The 23,012-nt window shown below is 37.3% G+C and overlaps 1 protein-coding gene and 1 non-coding gene across 2 annotated transcripts; both read left to right on the plus strand.

Annotated features, from left to right (window-relative positions):
• The first annotated feature begins 1,261 nt into the window (after positions 1-1,261).
• On the plus strand, positions 1,262-1,368 carry LOC145641168 (small nucleolar RNA R71). Its single transcript, XR_014115232.1, has one exon. It is a non-coding gene; the product is annotated as a small nucleolar RNA R71 (small nucleolar RNA).
• A 13,872-nt stretch (positions 1,369-15,240) lies between these two features.
• LOC145640138 (uncharacterized) lies at positions 15,241-23,006 on the plus strand. The gene is made up of 4 exons (XM_081691447.1): positions 15,241-15,620; positions 21,054-21,186; positions 21,352-21,402; positions 22,578-23,006. Exons 1-4 carry the CDS (start codon positions 15,241-15,243, stop codon positions 23,004-23,006), a joined length of 993 nt encoding a protein of 330 aa, XP_081547573.1.
• Positions 23,007-23,012: the final 6 nt, after the last annotated feature.

Here is a 23,012-nt window from a genome sequence, read left to right on the forward strand (position 1 = left end):
GCTCAAAATTTCCTTAAGAAACTTATAATAGTTTGGCATTTGTTCCAAGACTTCGGTGAAAGGAATAGAAAAATGAATTTTCTTAAGCATCTCGATGAATTTTCTAAATTGTTCATCCAATTTGTGCCTATTGAATTTTTAGGGGTAAGGAAGTTTGGGTTTGTAAACCTCATCTTGATTCCTCTTTTTCTCCTTAGTTTCCTCATTAGAGATCTCACTCATTTTGCTAGACTCTTCATGCTTATTACCCTCACTCGAATCATTCTCCTTTTCACCCTCCTTACTCTTCTTAGAAACAATTTCTTCAAGGACATTACTACTCCTAGTGGTGATAGAACAAACTGGTTCCTTAGGATCAATTCCTTGAGAGGGTAAATAAGAAGGGGTAACATACTCCATCAAAACATTGGTCAATTGAAAATTTTGGGTCTCCAACATCTTACCATGAGTCAACATGTCATTGACCAATTTGTCATTAGATGATATGTGGTCGTTCAACTTCTTGGCTTGGTCTTCCATGAAATTCTCTAACCTACTCATAGATTGAAATTGTTGATCATAGGAATTATCATCTTACCATTGGATCTTTGGAGTAAATTTGGGTGGGGAACCTGTTTGAGCATTGTTTTGAAAATTTCCCCTACTTTGATTACTCCAATTACCCCTATTTTGGTTATAACAATCATAGCTCCCATGGTTGTGATAATTCCTATTCCCAACATTCTTTTGAACATTAACTCTAGGTCCAAAATCATTATTATCAACATAATTCACATGCTCATTCTCATTTCTATCATATTCATCACATCCATAACAAGGATTTTTGGGGCAATTAGAAGCATCATGATCATTCTTTCCACATAAATCACAAACAAAACATTCTCTAATCATGCAACAAGAAGCAAAAAGAGGGTTAGAGTAAGAAGATGTACCTCTCCCCTTAAATTGGGAAGGAAGAGTTTGTGCTTGTGAAGAAGCATTCTCAAGCTTAGCCTTGATAGAAACCACCTCCTTCCCTAAGTTCAAAAGTAGTGTGGACAAATTGTTGATGGCATTGAGTTGATCAATCAAGCCACTTTTGCTTGTTGACTCTTTCTCACCCTCTTTCCAATTCATGTAGTGTCTCACCACATCATCTATCACGTCCACAACTTCTTCCACCGTCTTGTTCATGATTGGGCCTCCAGCCCCGGCATCAAGACTTGACCTCCCTTGAGGACTCAAATCACCATAAAAAATTTGAATGATTTAGTAAGTTGGGATTCAATGGTGAGGACATTCTCTTTGATATTCTTTGTATCTATCCCATGCTTCATAGAGGCTTTCACTAGATCTTTGCTTGAAACCTTGAATCAAAGCCCTCATCTCCGCCGTTTTCTTTTGAGGGAAGAAACGGGAAAGAAATTCTTTTGTAAGTTAGTCCCAAGTTCTTAAGGAACTATGCTTCACTTCCTTGTCTAGCCACTCTTAAGATCTTCCAATTAGAGAAAAGGTAAATAGTTTAAGCCTTATGAATTCTTGAGCAACCCCATTCACCTTAATTGTGTTGCAATATTTCTCAAACTCCTTAAGATGATTGAGGGGACTTTCATTTGTTCCTCCACTATATTTTCGCCTTTCAATCAAAGTTATCATTGTCGACTTGATTTTAAAGTCACTTTTCAGGATTAATAATGGAGAAATTCCGCTCTCATACTTGTATGCACCAGGAGTGCTCAACTCCTTAAATGTAATCCATGGGACTTTTCCCATGTTCACTTGCACACACAATCTCAAATGAAATTATTAGTAGCACGGCTAAAAATGTAGCCTAAAAGAGAAAAAATCTTTTTTTATTTTTGAATTAAAATGAAATAGACTCAACAACAATAACAAACAACTACGCCATTCCCCGACAACGGCGCCATTTTGATGAGGGGTTGAGACTAGGTTGTTGGACTAATCTTCCCTAGTCCAAACAAAATTTATATCACTCAACACACCCTTATAACTAGTATAGGAGTAAGTCGAGGGTCGAGCCACTAGGAATGGGAGGTGGTTATATTGCTAGAGTTAAGCTATTTTGAAAAGGTGAAATAGAGGTGTGTGTATTCTAAGACAACTAAACAAACTAGATGAATTCCAATATATCAAACACTAGTGTTTAGGATCCACATATACTTGCAATAGATACAACTAATCGGGATTGGAATTGACTAAGTCAAGTATTGCGAGGGAAAATCAATAATGCAATCAAAAGAGTATGATATGCTATTCTCCTAGAGGTCAAACTAGCGTCACCTACGAGAGACTCTAGCTAGGAACTTCACAAACCAACTCAATCGACAAATGCAAGCAACAAATCAATTGTCTGTATCAATGTAAGCTTACAATGCAATCTAGTGCAACAATCAAAGTTAGCTACTCTTCAATCTATCACACACATGCACATAATCAATCAACCAATTTAATCACAACATCAACTCCATTAATTTCCCCCAATTAGCATCAATCCATTACTCAGCTCATACATGCTTCACTATCACCCTAGCAAGTAAACTACTCACAATCCATGGAAATCATGATCAAAACTAAGCTAAACAACAAATTCATCATCATCATATTAATGAAACTAAATCAATCACAAATCAATCAAACTTCAACAATCAACAAACAATTGAAATCAAAAGCTAAAAAAAGAAAAAAAAAATAATAAAAAAAAAATTCCTTACAAACTTGCTTCAAATCAATAGAAAAATGCTTAGAAGCATCAATCTTCAATCATCAACCATGAGTTTTTCTCTCTAAAACTATGTCTAATTCTTCCTAATTAATCCTCTAGAATCCCCCCCCCCCTTTTCTCAAAATAGAAGGAAAATCTATATATAGTAAAGCTAACTAAGGGAAAATTAGTTAGATCATCCAAAAAGACCCGTACAGGCGCAGCCATCTCCAAGGAGGTTGCGCGACCGCGCATTAGAGGGTACGAAATAGAGACCCAGAGAGGCGCGCTAACGCCAATAGGATGCGCGGCCGCACCAATGTTGCATGCGCCCGCGCCTGGGAGCAGGGAAGCTTCCTTCACCCTTGACTGTGCTCTTCCTCATGCGCTCCACTTGGTGATGTTGATGAACACGGAAGGTGGCAGTCACCAAAGAGCCTCCACGGTGGGTTCGACACCAAGAATGGTGTACCCACCGCTTGCATGCACGAGCTAGATGACTTGGAACTTGCACTCCTTTGATCTTGAGCTTCAAATGGTAGGCAAAAGGCATCTCAAACGATGTAAAACTTGGGAAGGAGACTTGGTAATCCTTGGAATATGATCATAACATGAAAATAAATGAAAAAAGCAAATAAAAGAGAAAATAACAAAATAAACCAAGAAATGCATAAAAATAGAAAATGAACTAAGAAAATGCAAACTAAGAAAATAAAGAGTGAAACTAAGGAAAAACTAATGAAAAGAGCTATAAAATAGCATGAATTTCACCCTAAAAAGGATTAAATGAGTACCATAAATGACACTCATCAGGCTAGCACTACCCCTCCTAGTGGCCAAAACAAAGGAATGAGAAGAAAATTAGACTTCTCATCTCCTAAGGCTCGTTCAAAGGAACCAAAGAGAAAGGCTCCTCCTAAAACTACGCAACAAGGGGTGAGGATTAAAAAACCTTCACCAAATACTCGCAAGAAGACCCCCAATTGCTAAAGGAAAAGGAAAACAAGTTGCAAAGACCCCAATTCCTAAATTGAAGAACAATGTTAGGGTTAAAAAGAAGAGTGAAGGGGAAAGCTCTAAGGTTGCTGAAACTACTACTGCAATGGAAACTACTCCTTCGTCGACTGTGACAATCGAGGATATAGGATATAGTAAAACCTTAGAGTGTTACACGATTTGTCATTAATTTAATTCGAATAAAGTGTAATCGCTACTATTTTTTTTTTTAATTTATTATCTAGTTCAACAATGCCTCTTGTTTTTATTATTATTTTTTTTTAATTCTGAATGGAATAAAATGAGTTTTACTTTTTTGTTTTGATATGACCGAATCATAAAGATTGCCTACATATTCATATTACGAAATCAGGTCTTTGCGTAGTTCTTTGTAATGTTTGTATTTTATATATATATATATATATATATATATATATATATATATATATATATATATATATATATATATATATATATATATATCTCTTCATCCTCTTATGTAGAAATTGAATGAAAAAATTAATCAAACTTTGTTTAATAATTTAAATCAAAGCTTAATTTTTATTTTTCGAGTATATATTATTGTCGAGGAACGCCCCCTTTTTTATCGTAAGTAAAAATCGCAATTTTATTCAAGCGCAAAAACTCTAGGTTCGCAGTTCGTCATCAGGTGGCGTGCGCAACGTCTAAGGTTTGAGCGAGCCTGTCGCGCGCAATTGAATCTGTTGTGTGTGACATCCGCACCCAACTGTTTTAGTTGCGCGCGACACTTGTGCTACTAGCGTTTAAATATTTTTTTTTCGCATTATTACCCCCCAGTGTGAAGAGTTTTTTATGATTTTAGAAAAAATCTGAACACTTGAATGGTCTATGTTTTATTTTTAGATTACCCCCAAGTGTTATGAATTTTACCGTGTTATTTGGTAAAGTGCGTAATACTTAGAATCTTTTAATTGAATGCTAAAGAAAATGACTTATTTTATGAATGAACGAGTTTATCCGGATTTCATATGTAATAAGTTTTAATTCGATCAATGTTTATTAGTTGGCGAATATCATCCCCGCCAATATCCATTAATTTGACAGCTCCTCCTAATAGAATTTCAATTACGCGGTAGGGTCCTATCCAATTAGGTTTGAATTTCCCTCTTGGATCGGTTGATGGACCCCTTACCTCTTTTAGTACAAAGTCACCTTCTTTGATATTTCTAGGTCGTACCCTTTTGTTAAAATGTCGCATAATGCGTCGTTGGTAGACTTGTACATGATGCAAAGCTCTTAATCGTCGTTTATCGAGGAATATAAGCTCTTCATACCTCGCTCTTACCCATTCAGCTTCCGATAGCTTACTTTCAAGTACGATGCGTAGGGATGGTATTTCCAGTTCGATAGGTTGAACTGCGTCCATTCTAATAACTAAGGAGTATGGAGTTACTCCTATTGATGTTCGTATGGACGTTCTATAACCCCATAGAGCGAAGTGTAGTTTATTCGGCCAGTCTTTATAATTTTCTGTCATTTTCTTGATGATGACCGTTATGCTTTTATTTTCCGATTCTATAGTTCCATTCATTTGAGGTCTATATGGAGATGAGTGATGATGTTTTACTTTAAAACGAGTTAAGAGGGTCTTGACTTTAGTTTTGAATTGAGATCTCTGATAACTAATCAGTTCGTGTGGAACTCCATATCTACAAAAGATGTTTCTTTTGAGAAACTTTGCGACATGTTTAGAAGTGATATTCATGTAAGAAGCAGCCTCAATCCACTTGGTAAAGTAATCGATGGCTACTAATACGTACTCGTGCCCTCCTGCTAATTTTAGCAAGCATTTTACCATTCATGTGAGGTCCACAAACACCTTTGTGAGTATTCTCCATAAGGCGTGTGGATTCGGGTTGGTCTATACACAATGAGCTTTGACCATTAGGTCCCTTCTTGCATAATTGACCATTTAATAGACCATATTAAGCCGCAAGTGTTCTTAAGGCTCGTTGGTCTTTCGATGAAGTATTTTTAGGATATGTGCCATGGGTAATATATTGGAGGATATGATCATTCCAAGGATTGTCTCCTTCAATATCATTTATTTCCTCTATTGCGTTGCAATATGCTGGTTCTTCTCTTCTATCAACGCATAATAGCATCATATTTAAGTAATCTGAAATGTTGATAATTGAGGCTAATTTTTCTAGCGCATCGGCAAATTGATTATCATCCCTTAAAAGATATTTAAAATCAATATGTTCAAAATGCACAATGAGTTGCTCTAGGTGTGCTTGGTATAATATCATTGTGGAGTTCTTTATTTTCCATTTTTTAAGTATATGATTTATAATCAAACTATAATCTCCATATACCTCTAATTTTTGCACACCTATGCTAGCTGCTGCTTCTAATCCAATAATGCACGCTTTGCATTCCGCGGCATTATTAGTAACCTAAAAGTCTAGCTTGATAGAGATTGGAGTATGTGCTCCCTCTGGACTTATGAGTAATACTCCCACGCCACATCCTTTTTGATTGGATGCACCGTCGAAGTAAATTACCCATTTGTCATCTTACATCATGAGAATCTCTTCATCCGGAAGATGAGTAGTTTCTGCATGACTTGTTTGAATAGGATGTTGGGCCAGAAAATCGGAAATTACTTTCCCTTTTATTAATTTTTCAGGAATATATTTAAGTTCAAATTCGACCAACATTACCATCACTTGGATATTCTTCCTTGTATAGGTGGTTGTCAAACAAATATTTTATCGGATTTTGTTGAGAAATCACATGAGTAGTGTGTGGTAGTATGTAATGTCGTAATTTTTTAGTTGCCCACACTAATGTTAAACTCGTCTTTTCCAAGGTTCTATATTTTGTTTCATATTGAATGAATTTTTTACTTATGTAGTATATTGCATGCTCGACTTTTTCTACTTCTTGTGCTAGCATGGCACCTGTGGTCGTGTGTGTAATCGTGATGTATAGCCTAAGAGGTAGTTTGGGTACTGGTGGTGCTAAAACTAGTGAACTTTTGAGATAATCTTTGATTTTCTCAAAGGACCTTTGGCATTGATCGTCCCATTCATGTTTTTATTCTTTTTTCAAATTTTTAAGTATTGGCTCACAAGTCATAGTAAATTTGTTGATAAACCGACTAATGTATTGTAGTTTGCCAAGAAACCCTTTAATTTCTTTTTCTGTTTGAGGGGGAGGCAAATCAACGATTGCCTTTACTTTAGAGGGATCGATCTCAATACTACGTGTGCTTACTACGTATCCGAGTAACTTACCAGAAGTTACTCCGAAGGCGCATTTTTGTGGATTCAATCGCATTTTATATTATTTTATGCGAGTGAAAAATTTGCGTAAAGCTTTTATGTGTCCCATTCTATCTTTAGACTTTAAAATCATATCATCCACATAAACTTCTATTTCTTTATACATCATATCATGTAAGAGAGTCGTAGCCGTTCTTTGGTAAGTAGTTCCTGCATTTTTTAAACCAAATGACATGACTGTGCAGCAATATGTACCCCAAGGGATGATAAAGCACGTCTTTTCTTCGTCTTCTTTTGCCATTAGAATTTTGTTGTAACCTGCGTATCCATCCATAAAGAATAACATCACATGTTTAGCCATGTTGTCTACCAATATATCAATATGAGGTAGAGGAAAGTTGTCTTTAGGGCTAGCCTTGTTAAGGTCCCTAAAGTCGACACACATGTGAACTCGTCCATCCTTTTTAGGGACTAGGACGATGTTCGCCACCCATTCTGGGTAATTACATATGCGAATGAAACCTGCGTCTAATTAATTTTGTACTTCTTCTTTTATTTTCAAAGCGACATCGGGTTTCATTCGTCAAAGTTTTTGTTTTACTGGTTTAGAGGTAGGGTTCAAGGGAATGGTATGTTCCGCAATTTCCCTATCTATCCCAAGCATTTCCTTTTATAACCAAGCGAACACGTCTTCGAATTCTTTGAGCGTCGATATAAGGATCGATCGCTCTTTCGGATTTAAAGTTAAGCCAATTTTGACTTCCCTTTTGTTTTCATTAGTTCCTATATTGACTGTTTCATTTTCTTCAATTATAGGGTTCTTTTGTTCTCGTTCATTCATTAGTTCAACCAATTTAAATTATTAATATTATCATCTTCATTAGATTGATTGTTATAGCATTCAAAAGATTCAAGAGAAGACATATACTCGGAAATAGATCCTCATATTATTGAATTCAAAAGAGAGTACATCAAGAGTAGAAGAATCCTTTTTGGGATCTTTGTCCTTAGAACTAGAAAATAAAGATTCAGTATGGCCACAAGGCTCAAATTTTTAGCTTCCTTAAAGTCTAAGCTAAACTCGTCATCCGATTCTTCAAACATCTTCCCCTCGCCTGTGACGATTTCCAGCTTATCACCTGTATGATTGGTCCACTTGAAAGATTTCCTCCATCCATGCTCGAAGGTTTCATTAGAAGGGGTGATCAACGAGGTTGGGTCAAAAGCTTCATCTTGGATGGCATTCTGATTAGTCATGGTAGCAACATGGTTTTGCTCTAGTCCAAATAGCAAGTTGAATGCTAACCTATCATAGCACCCTGGGGTTGGGTATTTTGATTTAACGATTTCAAGATCGTTATTCAAGAAGTAACAATCATGAAATATCTCAAATCTAGGCTTCTTGATTTCTTCTAGAACTAATGGTTCAGGAAAGTCATAGCAGGTGTAATCTTCTCCTTCCCTAATGAATTGTCCATTAAGAGTTCTTTGGTAAGATGGGAGCAAAGTGATTATCCCTTTATTATTGTTGTCTCTACGTGCTTTGTTTTTAGCATCGTGAGACTCTAGTTCTTCCTTGGTTGGTTTGTATCCCAATCCAAAAGAAAGACTTTTCTTTGGGATAGGAAGTAAAAGAGATTTCTTCAATCCTATTCCCAAAGGCATCCCAGGAAAGTAACTACTCTTAAACAAGATGTTGTTTACTATCCTAGTGGAATATAGATCAAGCTTGAATGGTTATTCAAGGCTTTTTTCCATTTTGATTGTGTATATTGGCTCTGCGACAAATCCCCACATGTCCTCTTCATCATTATCATGGTTTATTTCTAGGAGCGATTGGTCATTTATGGCTATTTTGAGAGGAGAAGCATGTATATTCATAGGAATTCCTTGATAGTTCAACCTAATCATTTGATGAAGTGAGGATGGTATTTCACCAAGCTTGTGTATCTAAGGACGTCCAAGTAGAAGGTTGAATGTGGGTTAATATCCATGACATGGAATTCAACCATCTTTTGAATTGGGCCTGTGGTAATTGGTAGCTTAACAGTTCCACACACCGATCTCCTTGAGTTGTCATAGGCCCTAATGCTTTGTGTTGTTGATTGAAAATCTTATTCTGGATTAAGTCCTAGATATTTTGCTGCTCGCAATGGGCACACATTTACAGCTCACCCATTGTCTACTAAAGTAAGAGGGATATTGTACCCTTTGCACCCCACAGTTAAGTATAATGCATTGTTGTGGGTAGTGTCTTTTGAAGGCAAATCATCATTAGTGAAAATGATTGATTCGTCGGATTTCTCGCTAGTAAGCAAGTTAACAAGATCCTGGGGGGTTGTGTTTGTACTTATAGACAAAGCCGTTAGAGCATTCATAAGAGAATTCTTATGTTCTTTAGAAGTATTTAGGAGTTCCCAAATGCTAACATTCGCCTTGGATTGGCAAAGTTGTTTGACCAATGGATCTTCCACCTCAAGTGGAGGTGGTATTTGGTTTTGTACTTGACCTTGAGTTTGATTTTGTGTGATCAAAGATCCATTTGGTGGCACTTGGTAAACTCGCCCAGAATGAGTTAGATGATCTATCTCGTTTGGGTTAGTTGTAGGACTCGTGGACCAACTTTCTTCTAGAGAGATTGACGTGCCTCCATTTCAAGATGTTCCATGAGTTGTGCTTAATGCCATTGTTCATCCAAGGAGAGATTTGATAATTCTTGTGACTTCCCCAAGAAATGATCCCAATCAAGCGCTCCATTTGTCTCATTTTGAAGACAAGATGGAGGTGGGACGGCGGCGTACTTAGAGACATATAAGTCTTGGAAGTCGTCGTCCCATAACCCACACACTTAATTAGTTGCCCCTATGAGTGTTGTGGTTAGAGGTTTTCCTATAGGTGTGATGTAGTTCAAAGGATTGAACATATCACTTCCCATACGGTCCTCATCAATGTGAAATGCCCCTAGTGGGGATACATTGTTGTTAGGTTTAGGCGTGGGGATTCTCCCATCGTCTACTAGATCTTGTACTTTTTGTTTTAGGACATAGCAACATTCGGTATCATGCATAACGCCCCTATGATATGCACAATAAGCACTACCATCCCATTAAGCGTACCTTCTTTCTAGTGGAGTGGGTGGTGTAAGCCCTGTTGGTGCAAGTAGACCTTTTTCGCTCAATTTTTCTAATAATTCTTTATAGCTCACAGGAAATGGTGTAAATTTTCTTTCTTTTGTCCATCTTCTCCAAGGATCATTACTGTTATATTGATTCGTATTATTATATTGCGTGAAGGTTGCAAATACATCAATAGAGGATGAAGTATTATCATTCCCCTTTTTGTAGTTATTCCTAGGTTGATGATGATAAGGTTTGTTTGCTTTTTCTTTAGCAAGATCATCTTCGATCCTAGTAGCCATAGAATAGACCTTTTGAAAAGTGTCTAAACCAAGGTAACGCAAATGCTTGTTGTACTTTTCATGACAGTTGTCAATGAACTTTTGTACTAACTCGAGTTCAGGTGGCCTTTGGGCAAGGTGAGCTACCTTTTCTCTCCATCTACCATAGAAAGCAAGGAAACCTTCATTGTCGCCTTGCTTAAGCATTTCGAGTTCACGTAGAGTCAATTTGAACTCTACGTTACTCTCATATTGAGCAATGAAAGCCGAAACTACATCTTCCCATGTTGTTTTGAATTTTGGATCTAGCCCATAGTACCACTCTCTCACGGTTGGGTCTAGAGATAAAGGGAAAGTCAAAGCATAAAGCTTAGGATCAACTCCCTTTAATGCCATGGTTCCAGTAAAACACATTAAGTGGTTTTGTGGATTATTGGTCACCTTAAATATTGGCAAGTCCGTAACTACGAACTTTTCCGGTAAAGTAAGTCCTGCGGGAGGAGCAAACTTTTCTGCGTCGAAGTTCTTGTTCCCCATTGTAGAGCAAAGAACATGCTTCTCCAACGACTTTTCTTTGACGGATAATTGTTCCATCTTTTGTTACAAGGATAGAGTCTCGACATTATAATTATTAAAGTAATTCGATTCCATGTTCTTCTTTCCTCGGCCTCTTGAGCTTTTTCTTCTCTCAATCGAGAAATCTCTTCTTGAAGTTGCTCAATGGTCGACATTGTTGTTGGACTAGAACTAGTTGTCGAGGGAAGGTGGTTTGAAAGGGGTAGATTATTTGATGGTAAACGTAGAATGCGAGTGCCCGAGAGTCTTCGTTCCCAAGCTTGAAAACCGGCCCTAAAAAGAAGTACAAAAGGATAAGTAAATTGATACGCTTGTTTAGAAGACAAAAAGAAGAAGAAAGAATGCAAGATATATTCGAATGGATAACATCACCATTAAACAATTCTTCAATGAAGATATTGTTTGAACGAGCCAATTTGTTTTCGCTAAAATCAAAATGGCTCGCAACAGTAGGCGCACGCTAGTGACTAGGCTGCGCGCTGCTAGCGCGCATCCGAATCACTTGCGCTGGTTGTGGTCGCGCAACTCATTGAGTTACGTGCGCCACCTGCTCGTAATTTTTTTTTTTTTTAATTCAAGCGTTTGTTTTTATTTTCCATCATCATTTGTTTTTTTTTATTTTTTTATGTTACCTTTTGAATATGACTCAAAATTACAAAGAGACAACTTCGTTATTGGGAACCTAAACCAAACTAAAGAAAAAAAAAAAGAGAAAGCTATCCTAACACGTCGCATATTGTCACGTAATCACATAAGCATACCATAAGCCAAGATACACATAATGCCATTCTAAGGTCAAAGGCTTGGGTGTCCAAAGGTACCACATCTTAAGAAACGATGCACAAATGGGATGATTGTTATTAATTTCGGGACAGAAGCATAGTGTTGGCAACCCCTAGTTAATGAGCCAATCCCCAAAGGTTAAAGTGTGATATGATTATGCATGATGCAATGGTGCTTGTTTGATTTTTACTTTTGTGCTAAAGGAAGATATTATGCGTTCAAGTCTCGCTCTCTAACTATATATTATCCAAGTTAATTCCCGTTACAACCCATAGGCAACCTAGTGTTGGAAACCTTGGATCATATTTAAGAACTAATCTTGTAACCTCTAAGTCCCCGGTGGAGTCGCCACTGTAAGGAGGGTGTTCCCATCGTAGGGGATCCTTTCATAGATGTCCATGGCCCTTTTAAAGCCTAGGACTTTACACTTGTTAGGGTGTATTAGGATTTGAATTCCTTACTGTTTTGGGGACCTTGAATTAGAATTGATTCTATCATTACGCTTTTTTGTAAGAAACAAGTAGCAGTCGCCAATGAGTTTTGGGAAAACCTATAAACCTCATTCATGCGTTTCTCCCATGTGGAGTTCATGGGATAATTAGCACAAATCGTAAGTTCACCCATGCCTAAATTTGTCTACATAAACTAGAAATGAGTTCGGGAGCGAGGGTACTAAAATAACGTTCCCTTTATAGGAGAATCGCTATTCTAGCCCTAGTGTGGCGTCTACTAGCTCTTCCTTTTTCACAATTTCATCACCAAACAATATATGGAACGTGATACCTAAAACTAAGTTAGATAAATTTATTTACAAACATTAATCACGTAGGAAATTGCAAAGCTGTTATTCTTTATTAAATTCAAATTCGTGAAAGGAGCAAAAGTAAACAAGATTTGTCTTGGCTTAAGTGATCAACCAATCAATTATTTATTCAATTCTAGTCTTATTTAACGCAAGATACTATGTGGAATTGATTAATTGAATATCCTTTTAAAATGGTCAAACAACACTATTTTTATTGATTAAAGTTCTTTTAAACAAGAAAAGTAGATGTGATTTATCTAAGTGCTCGGAAATTTACCACTTCTCTTTGCTAGATCTCCATTTAGAACACTTATGGACTCCTTCTTGTTCAGGAACCTCCATTGTAATAACAAAGATTAAGAAGGGTGAGTGTTTAGGACAAGAGGGTTTGGTAACACAAGTTCACAAGAGTTTCTGCCAGGATTTTAGGCTAATTTCTGTGTATTTAAGCATTGTATTATGCCCTTATTTATAGGGAATGGGTGCAATTAGGGTTTTAAGCATTCTGCTGCAACAGGTGTCACGCGCATCTGGATGAGTTGCACGCGTCATCCCAGCGTAAGAGATTTAGTTGCGCTGCTATGGGCAGCGCAACTGAATGTCTTGCACGCGGCATTATGGTAAGATTCGATTTTATATTATTATGAAATTCGAAATCTCCCGCGAGCGCATCTCTAGCAGTTGCGGTTGGTGTTGCGTGCAACTAAAGTAGTTGCGCGCGCCAGACCAGCGCGACTCATTGAGATGCGCGTGGCTTTTTCTGCGGCAACATTAAATTTAACCTAGGCGGCTCTAAATCAGTCATTATTATTGGGTCTTAAGTACAGGCTTAAGCCTAATTATGATCGGGTTTAGTACAGGCAGCATTAAATTTAACCTAATTATGATCGGGTCATTATTATTGGGTCTTAAGTATAGGCAGCATTAAATTTAACCTAGGCGGATTTGTTTTTAGGTTAGGCTAGTCTTCTTGTGTCTCTACGGTTTTGACGAGGGGAAAACTAGGTCGTTATCTAATCTTCCCTCTGTCAAACTAAATTTATAAACACTTAACAAACCTAAATACGAGTGTAGAGGCAAGTCATGGGTCGAACCCAAAGGAACGGTAATGTTCAAATGCTTTCGATTTAGGTGCCTAAGCTAGGTTGAAGCCAAAGATAAAGTGAGAATATTAACAACTAACAAAATAAGTAACCAAGGAAATAAAACACTAGGAACAAGGATCAACAAGTAATCATGACAATTGTAACAACTTGGGAAGATCATGCCAATTAAAGGTTGTGAAGACTATTGATAAGTGCAATTAATTGGAATCAAAGAGCTATCTCCTAAATTACTTTCGTTAAATGCATTAGACATTCAGCTAGAGAGAGAAAGTTAGAGAGAGAAGCTCTGGTTTTGCCATTTGCATGGCGGTTTAAGGTGAAGTTGGTTATCTCACTCAGCTTTGATCATCATGGCTCGAAAGAAGAAACAAGCTACTCCACTTCCTCGTTCTCCTGCTTTTGGATCTCTTACTCTTGCTGATCTTAATCGATTAAAGAATCTAAATGTGAACCCTAGTACGATCCCAGAGGTTGAAGATGACCTAGTGTTGGTTTCTCCGCTATCTCATCTTGTTCATCCATCGGGAGGGAAGATTACTAGGGTCGAATTGAAGCTTTTAGAAGAATCTTTTGCTACCTCAAGTTTACAGAAATCCAATGAAACAGTACCTAGGGTTTTGCCGAGTACTGTTCCATTGCATGGATCTACGGCTGAGCAACCAAATGATGAGGTGCCGATTTTTTATGAATCTCAGGATCATCCTAAGCAACCTGGTTCACCTAAGCAAGCTAAGAATTCTGAGAACTGGTCCAATCTGTTCCGTGGTAAGCTAATTGCTAAGGGTGTTGCTCTGATATTTGTGGCGACTGTCCTGAAGAATGGCAAACCTGTAGCTCAAATTCAAGCAGCTAAAATTGCAACAGATAACTCTAAATGGTGCAATGCAATTATCTTTTATGTTATTGGATTCTATCCCACAATTGCTGCTGTCTATAAGTTCATTGCTCAAAACTGGAGTAATTTTGCTAAACCTGAGATTTTTTGGCATGAGATTTTTTGCCTTTGAATTGCTGGGGTTCAGATACTTTAAGCAGAATTGGTAGCACAATTAGGGTACCTTTGTTTGCTGATGAATGTACAATTAGGCAACTCAGAGTTTCTTTTGCTAGAATGCTCATTGAGGTTGATATAACTAGGCCCCTACCCAATATTGTGACTGTTGAAAGCCCTATGGGAGACATGCTTGAGCTAAAAGTACAATTTGAATGGTCACCCCCTTTTGTAAGAAATGTGATAAAGTGGGGCATGACTGTAATGCTCCTAAGCCTAAGGCTCAACAAGCTATTCCTCAGCCAGTTAAACCCCAACCAAAGAAAATTTAGGTCCAGAAACAACCTGTTCCAGTTCCTGCAGACCTTGTTACTGAACAGGATCATGAAAAGGTTCAAACCTCTGTACCTCAGCCTTTGATTACTCCTACTCATACCACTTTTTCTGCTTATTCTGATGATGATTGGAGGGTGGTGAGCAAAAGGGCCAGACCTCATACTGCTGGGGTTCATCAGAACATACCTAGAATTAACAATACCTATTCTGCTTTGCTAAAAGATGAAATTGCTGAAACAATTCCTTTAAGGGGTGATGGTAATCCCTCTCTGGTAGAATGATTGTGGCTTCATGGAATATTAAGGGTCTCAATGACCCTGATAAGGTGACTGCTGTTAAGCAGTCTCTAAAAGATCAAAATGCAGATGTTATTGCTATCTTAGAAACTAAGGTCAAAATGCATAATCAAAACTCTGTTCAAAAGAAATTTGGTAGATTCTGGTCTTGGCATTGCAACTATAATCATGCTGTGAAAGGTAGAATCTGGGTTGGTTGGAAAGTTGACAAAGTGGATATGGATATTCTAGTTGATCATGTTCAATTTGTTCATGCTAAGGTTGGTTCTAAGGATCAAACTCATAAGATCTTATGTACTTTTGTTTATGGTTTACACTCTATACAAGACAGAAGGCCCCTCTGGTCTAGTTTACTAACAGGGTAAAGTCGTATCCCCTAATCAAAAGTAATTACCTAAGTCCTCTAACTAAATTAGATAGGGAAGTAGGGTCGAACTCCACAGGGAAACAAGTCTTTCTATTCCTAATTAACTAATATAATCTAGATTATGAAGTAACCAATATATAAGTTGAATATGAAACTAAACTACGAAGATTGAGAATAGGGAGAAAACAATATAAAAAAGGATCTAGGGCATAGGTTCACCAATAAATAATATTCCAGGGTAGAATATAATAATCATTCATCAATGCATATATTAATCAGATTATAAAGGGCTTTCGCTACGTATTATAATCACACAATTAATTTACCGGCATTAAATCTCATCTTTCGAATCTTGACCTAACCATTTATAAATTAACCTGCCTATTGAAACTAGACCTAAACATCAATTCTCATCTGTCGAATCTCGAATCAATATTGTTAAACTCATGCATAAAATATATGCGCAAATCTAGTCACAGAGCATTAAACCAATCAATAGGAAATTAATCAAGCATTGATAATTAACAACAATAAATTACCCCTTCATATTATTTATGGATCCCCATAAACCCTAGAAATAAAACTACTCACACATAATTAAAACTAAACTAATCAAGACAATAAAGCAAGACATGATTAAAGGAATAAAACAAACAACTAAGATTAAGAGAAGAGAAATCGTTACCAAAATAAATCTGGAATTAAGAGTAGATTAAGAACAAAGGTTTAGGAGAAACAAATCTAAGAGAACAATTAAGAGACTAAAGAAAGAGTAAAAAGAGAGAGAGGAAAAGAGATCCTAAAATCGTATTACGGAGGAGTATTTATACTCCGTACAAATCCTAAACTAAAACAAACTAAAACGACGCTAATCGTCAACTAATGAATACACGCGCCCGATCGGGCGCGCCTTTTTGCTCCCCAATACTAATCTCGCACCCGGTCGGGCGCGTCACCGGGCGACCACCTTAGCTTCTCCCGCCCGGCCAGGCGCGCCTCCGGGCGCCAGCCTCTTTGGCCGGGCAACTCACTTGGGCCACTATTTGGACTACGATTAGGCTCCAATACTTCGGGCCAATCTGGGTTTCCTCTTTTGGTCTTGAATACTCGGTCCAAATGCCCCGGTATCACCTATACCGAGCCCTTAATCACCGGTTCGATGGCTCTAACCGACCCTGGGCTATAAAATCTGGTTGGCTTCTCCAATGTTTGTGATTGCTCCAAAATATCTCGGGAAAATACTCCAAAAGCATAAATCCCTGCAAAAGTCAACCAAATCTACGAAAACACTAGAAAACACCAATTAGTAATAAAAGTGGCTCTAAAGAGCCAAAAACACTACTAATTATGACCAAAGGACGGGGGTAAAATACTACATAAAATAGATACATCAAACTCCCCCAAGCCAAACCTTTGCTTGTCCCTAAGCAAAGATCTCATCAATGAATCAATAAATATGCTTCACCCCAAAAGTAAAAATCAAGCACAAACGATCCAGGGTAAACAAAATAAACATGCTTCAAAGTCAACCAATCAAATTCATCCAATTACCTTTCTTCCCTAACAATTGTCAAATAGAGCAAACCACAAGAGCATATAGAATTCAAGACTAGTGCTCACACACTCGACTCTCATTTTTGTGGCGAGTAAAAGATGTACTCGATCGCTCTTCATCCAACCCCTTTATGTGAATAATTCCCTCCCAACGCACACTCTCGTGTGTATAAAACAATGAACGCTTAACCTACTAGTCGACTCGAAATATGTCAAATCATAACTTGCAGTGATAAACAACACTTTCACATTCATACAACTCTATGCACAAAGGTCGGAAGGTCTTTAAAGCTTGTAATGTAAGGCTAGGGTAAAGGGTAGGAATCATTTGGGAACAAGTGAGAGAAAAGCTATGCTTAAGGGAGAAAATCCTATTAAAACCCATGATCAAAATAAATAATGATCAACATCTCCTACATAACCAACTCAAACACATCAACTAAATATACTCCAATCATAATAAACAATCCCAACTCTTACATATCACTCATAAAAATATAATAATGAAGAAATAGAGTGAATAAACGAACTTTATTTTCCAAACTTGAATTTTCCATTGAAGCTCAGAATTATTTTTCTTTGGATCAACCTCCAACTAGAACATTTGAACATTTAACACTTTTTTTCTTTTCTTTTGAAGTTCACTTATTTTTTTTAACATATTTTTCTTGAACTTCTCTTTTTTTTTCTTAACATCATGCTTTATTTTTTCAAGAAAATATAACTCTCAAACTTATCAGAAATAAACATGATCAAAAACCAAACAACTTCTCAAAAACCCACCCAAATTGTGCAAATAATAAGCACACTACAAACTCCCTCACCTCACTCACTAATAGCTCCCCCAAGCCAAGCTTGGGACTAGTAACCAATGGGGCAAAAATAGGCTTGTAATGTGGCTAATAAACAACAAAAAGTCAAGGCAACAACATGGGTAGCAAGAAGGGAACAAATGTATCTACAATATCTGGAGGCTACCTAAAAGAACAAATGCCTTCGTCCTCCACAATGTGCATAATAATGAATCATATAAATATTACTAATAGTTGCAAACCAATACTCAAATTCATTGACATACCAGGAACTATGGAACTATCACACATTCCTTACCAAATCAACTAGTCAAGCACTATATTCAAAAGCAATTGGGCAAAATTGACGCGCATTAAGGTTTCAGGGCAATCAAACTTCAAATCATGATCAACTAATCCACAATTCCTATCATCAAATACCAAGAATCAAAACAATTTTCTCAAGTAAGGGGCATAGGGAAGTATAATTTACAATTCATTGGAACGTATTTTTGGATTTTTTTTATATTTTTGAAAGCAATAAAACTAACCTAAGAAAGCAATAAAATCTATACTAAGCACACCAAAAAGAAAAAAAATAAATAAAAATTAAATAAAATAAAAGAGAGAGAGGGTGAAAGATATACCAAGCGCACACGAGAACCTCCCCCCAAGCAAAATTAGACAATGTCCTCATTGTCTTAAAGGGAAGCTAGTAGTCAAGGTAACTACTCTTCATCATCACCACATCAATGTCACCAAATCCTCGAGGATTGCAATGCATCTCTTTGGAACAAAATTGGGCAAGAAAGAAACAAAGTGTTAGTGGGAAAAAGTTCAAATTTGAGTCAGGTGCACTATTCTGATCATAACTTTTTATATATAAATGATAATACAGTGATTCTCATTGAATTGGAAACTAGACTTGAAGATCTTTCCAACGACAGGTCACACACAAAAATCGAATAAGAAACGCAAAAGTTATGGCCTGTCGAAGTTGACTAAGTTTGCTGACGCGTACGCGCGCCCGATCGGGCGAGCTCTGCCCGATCGGGCCCGTGCTACTGATTTGACGGGGCAGCTTGCTGCTGCTAATTGCCCCGGGATTCCTTTAGCCCTTCGATCTTTTCTCGACTTTTCTAGTATCTCTGTACAAAATCACACTCCCACAAATATAAGATATACTCTCCTCTACCTCTCTAAAACAAAACAAAAAGAAAACACACAAACAAATAAATAAATAAATAAATAAAACTAAATAAAAAGCAACAAAATATGGGTTGCCTCCCGCAAGCGCTAGTTTATTAAGGTCCAGCTCGACCATACTCCTTCTCTCAATTGGAAGAATTCAATGCCTTAAGTAACTTATCAAACGCTCCTGCAAATATTTCATTAAGCACTATATAGGGCTTAATTGCAAGCACATTTATCCCTACAAAGAAAAAGTTAGGAGCACATAAAGAGAACTCAAGGTAGAAAGAAAAATCAAAAGAGGGAGATGAAAATACACCACAACCTTCTACTTCCTCCGCTAAAATTTTAGAATTAATAGAACGAACATGGAGGTAGTCATTGTCTTTATCATCCAATAATAACTTGACAATTTCACCCTTACGAAGAACCTCATCATAATCAAAGGAATTTTCAACCACCGTTTCTACAACTAATGATTTTTCAATCACAGATTCGTCAACCAATGATTTTTTAACCACAAATTCTATAACCGATGGTTCTTCATCCTCAATAACATTCATATTATTATAGTGTCCATAGACTTTTCATCAAGAGCCTTCCAATAACTTTCATTAGCAACTAATATAATCTAGATTATGAAGTAACAATATAAAAAAGGATCTAGGGCATAGGTTCACCAATAAATAATATTCCAGGGTAGAATATAATAATCATTCATCAATGCATATATTAATCAGATTATAAAGGGCTTTCGCTACGTATTATAATCACACAATTAATTTACCGGTATTAAATCTCATCTTTCGAATCTCGACCTAACCATTTATATTAACCTGCCTATTGAAACTAGACCTAAACATCAATTCTCATCTGTCGAATCTCGAATCAATATTGTTAAACTCATGCATAAAAGATTTGCGCAAATCTAGTCACAGAGCATTAAACTAATCAATAGGAAATTAATTTAGCATTGATAATTAACAACAATAAATTACCCCTTCATATCATTTATGGATCCCCATAAACCCTAGAAATAAAACTACTCACACATAATTAAAACTAAACTAATCAAGACAATAAAGCAAGACATGATTAAAGGAATAAAACAAACAACTAAGATTAAGAGAAGCGAAATCGTTACCAAAATAAATCTGGAATTAAGAGTAGATTAAGAACAAAGGTTTAGGAGAAAGAAATCTAAGAGAACAATTAAGAGAGTAAAGAAAGAGTAAAAAGAGAGAGAGGAAAAAAGATCCTAAAATCGTATTACGGAGGAGTATTTATACTCCGTACAACTAATGAATACACGCGCCCAATCGGGCGCGCCTTTTTGCTCTCTAATACTAATCTCGTGCCCGGCCGGGCGCGTCACCGGGCGACCACCTTAGCTTCTCCCGCCCGGTTGGGCGCGCCTCAGGGCGCCAGCCTCTTTAGGCGGGCGGCTCACTTGGGCCACTATTTGGACTACGATTGGGCTCCAATACTTTGGGCCAATCTGGGTTTCCTCTTCCGGTCTTGAATACTCGGTCCAAATGCCCCGGAATCACCTATACCAAGCCCTTAATCACCGGTTCGATGGCTCTAACCGACCCTGGGCTATAAAATCTGGTCGTGCTTCTCCAATGTTTGTGATTGCTCCAAAATATCCCAGGAAAATACTCCAAAAGCATAAATCCCTGCAAAAGTCAACCAAATCTACGAAAACACTAGAAAACACCAATAAGTAATAAAAGTGGCTCTAAAGAGCCAAAAACACTACTAATTATGACCAAGGGACGGGGGTAAAATACTATATAAAATAGACACATCATTTACAGGCTTTAGGAAGCTCTTCCCTTCCCTGGATTTGTATAGGGGATTTCAATTTTGTACTTTGCTCTGAAGACAGGTATAATGGGAACCCTATTACTGATGCAGAAGTGAAGGATTTTAAGGAGTGTATGGAAGTAATGGAGTTTGTTGAGATTAAGAGTAAAGGTCAAGGTGAAAGCAGAACTGCTACTAGAATCGATAGGGGGATTGTAAATGAGGCTTGGATTCATGACTATAGTCAAGTTGAGGCTATTTATCTTCCTCCTTCTCTTTTTGATTATTGCCCTTTACTTTTTTAAGTTTTCATTGCTGAATCTGGGAAAGGGAGGCCTTTCAGATTCTTGAATTGTTTGGCTGAGCATGTTAATTTTCAGGAAACTGTGAAGATTGCTTGGGATTCTTATACTCAGCAAGTTTCTCCCATGGTTGCTATTTAGAATAAGCTTAAGGCTGTTAAGATGGGTTTGAAAGATCTTAATATTAAGTAATTTGCTAATGTTGCTGAGAAGCTAGAGATGGCTTAGAAAGAGCTTAGTGAAATTCAGGTTCAGTTGGCTGTTGACTGGACTAACTCTCAATTAGGGGTGTTCAAAAAAACCCGACCCGATTGTCCCGACCCGATTTCCCGATGACCCCATAAATACCCCGATGGGAAATTTGGGGAAAAAAATTGTTTTTTTAGGACAGGTACCCGACCTGGGAAAATTGCATGTTATCCGGGTCGGGACAAGGGCCGCATTTTTTAATATTTGGATACCCGGATTCCCGAAAATAAATTAATATTAAAAAAAAACCCCACAAACTTTAGCCCAGCCTATTACTCCATTAGGGTTTTCATTTCTCTGATTCTCTCTTCCTCTCTCTGCCGCTCTCTCTCTTCCTCTTTCTCTCTCTTCCTCTCATCTCTCTTATTCTCTCTACTTCAATTCGTGCCTCTCTCTCTTCCTCTCTTCCTCTCACGAATCTTCTCTGATATCAGTGCAAACATCTTTAACCATATGCTCAATTGTATGAGATTCCAAAGCAACCGTATCTTCTACCTCAAATGTCTCACCATCTGAGCTTTTCAGAGTAAGCCATTGATTTTAAGTACTCTTCGAAGAGTTTGTGTTGTTGATGATGATGGGTTGATTTTGAGCGGCTGTCATCGTCTTCGAAAATTATTAATTCTGATTTTCCTTTGTCTGATCTTCGAATTAATTTTGATTTTCCTTTGTTTTCTAATTCTTGTAATTGAATTTTTTTTAAAGATTATTAATTTACTGATTATTTGTTTGATTGTGGTTATTTGATTCATTCTTAGGTTTTTAATTGGTGATGTTTATGATTATATTATGCTTATATGTGTGCTATTCTTGGTATTTGAGTCCTTGAGCTTTTTGAGAATGAGAGAATGACAATTAGAGAATGAGAGAATGAGAAAATCTGGGTACCCGATGTCTCGACCCAAATAATTCGGGTACCCGAAACCCGAGTACCCGAGATATTCGAGTCGGGACATGGGACGGATTACCAACTACCCGAAACTTCGGGTACCCGGGTTTTCGAGTACCCGAAAACCCGGGTACCCGAATTTGAACACCCCTACTCTCAATTGCAGGTGTCTGAGTGTCAGGCCATTGATAGAGTCAAACATTGGATGCATGTTCAAAGCAGTATTTACAGACAAAAGTCTAGAATTGATTGGATTAAACTTGGTGATGCTAATTCTCATTACTTTTTCTCTATGATGAAGCATAGGCAAAACAACAATAGAATTGATTCTATCTATAACAGTCAAGGTGTTTTTCTTAGAGATCTTGTGCTTATTTCTGAGGAAATTATTGATTTCTATAAGGTTCTACTTGGCTCTACTTCTTCTTCTCTACCAGGGGTGGATTTAAGTACTATGAGATCTGGTGTTCAGCTTGGTGTTTCTGAAAGGGATGGACTTATTGCTATAGTTACTCATTCTGAAATTGATCAGGCTCTTGCTGATATTGGCAATGATAAAGCTCCTAGGATTGATGGCTTTAATGCCTTTTTTTAGAAGGCT

This window comes from Chenopodium album, chromosome 7, assembly GCF_948465745.1.
Source record: "Chenopodium album chromosome 7, dcCheAlbu1.1, whole genome shotgun sequence".
Taxonomy (NCBI): domain Eukaryota; kingdom Viridiplantae; phylum Streptophyta; class Magnoliopsida; order Caryophyllales; family Amaranthaceae; genus Chenopodium; species Chenopodium album.

Coding starts and splice junctions, on each gene's coding strand:
- LOC145640138 (XM_081691447.1), top strand. CDS start 15,241: ATGATTGTGGCTTCATGGAATATTAAGGGTCTCAATGACCCTGATAAG. Junction 21,187..21,351: donor CTAGAATCGATAGGGGGATT/GTAAATGAGGCT, acceptor GTTAATTTTCAG/GAAACTGTGAAGATTGCTTG. Junction 21,403..22,577: donor CTCAGCAAGTTTCTCCCATG/GTTGCTATTTAG, acceptor TCTCAATTGCAG/GTGTCTGAGTGTCAGGCCAT.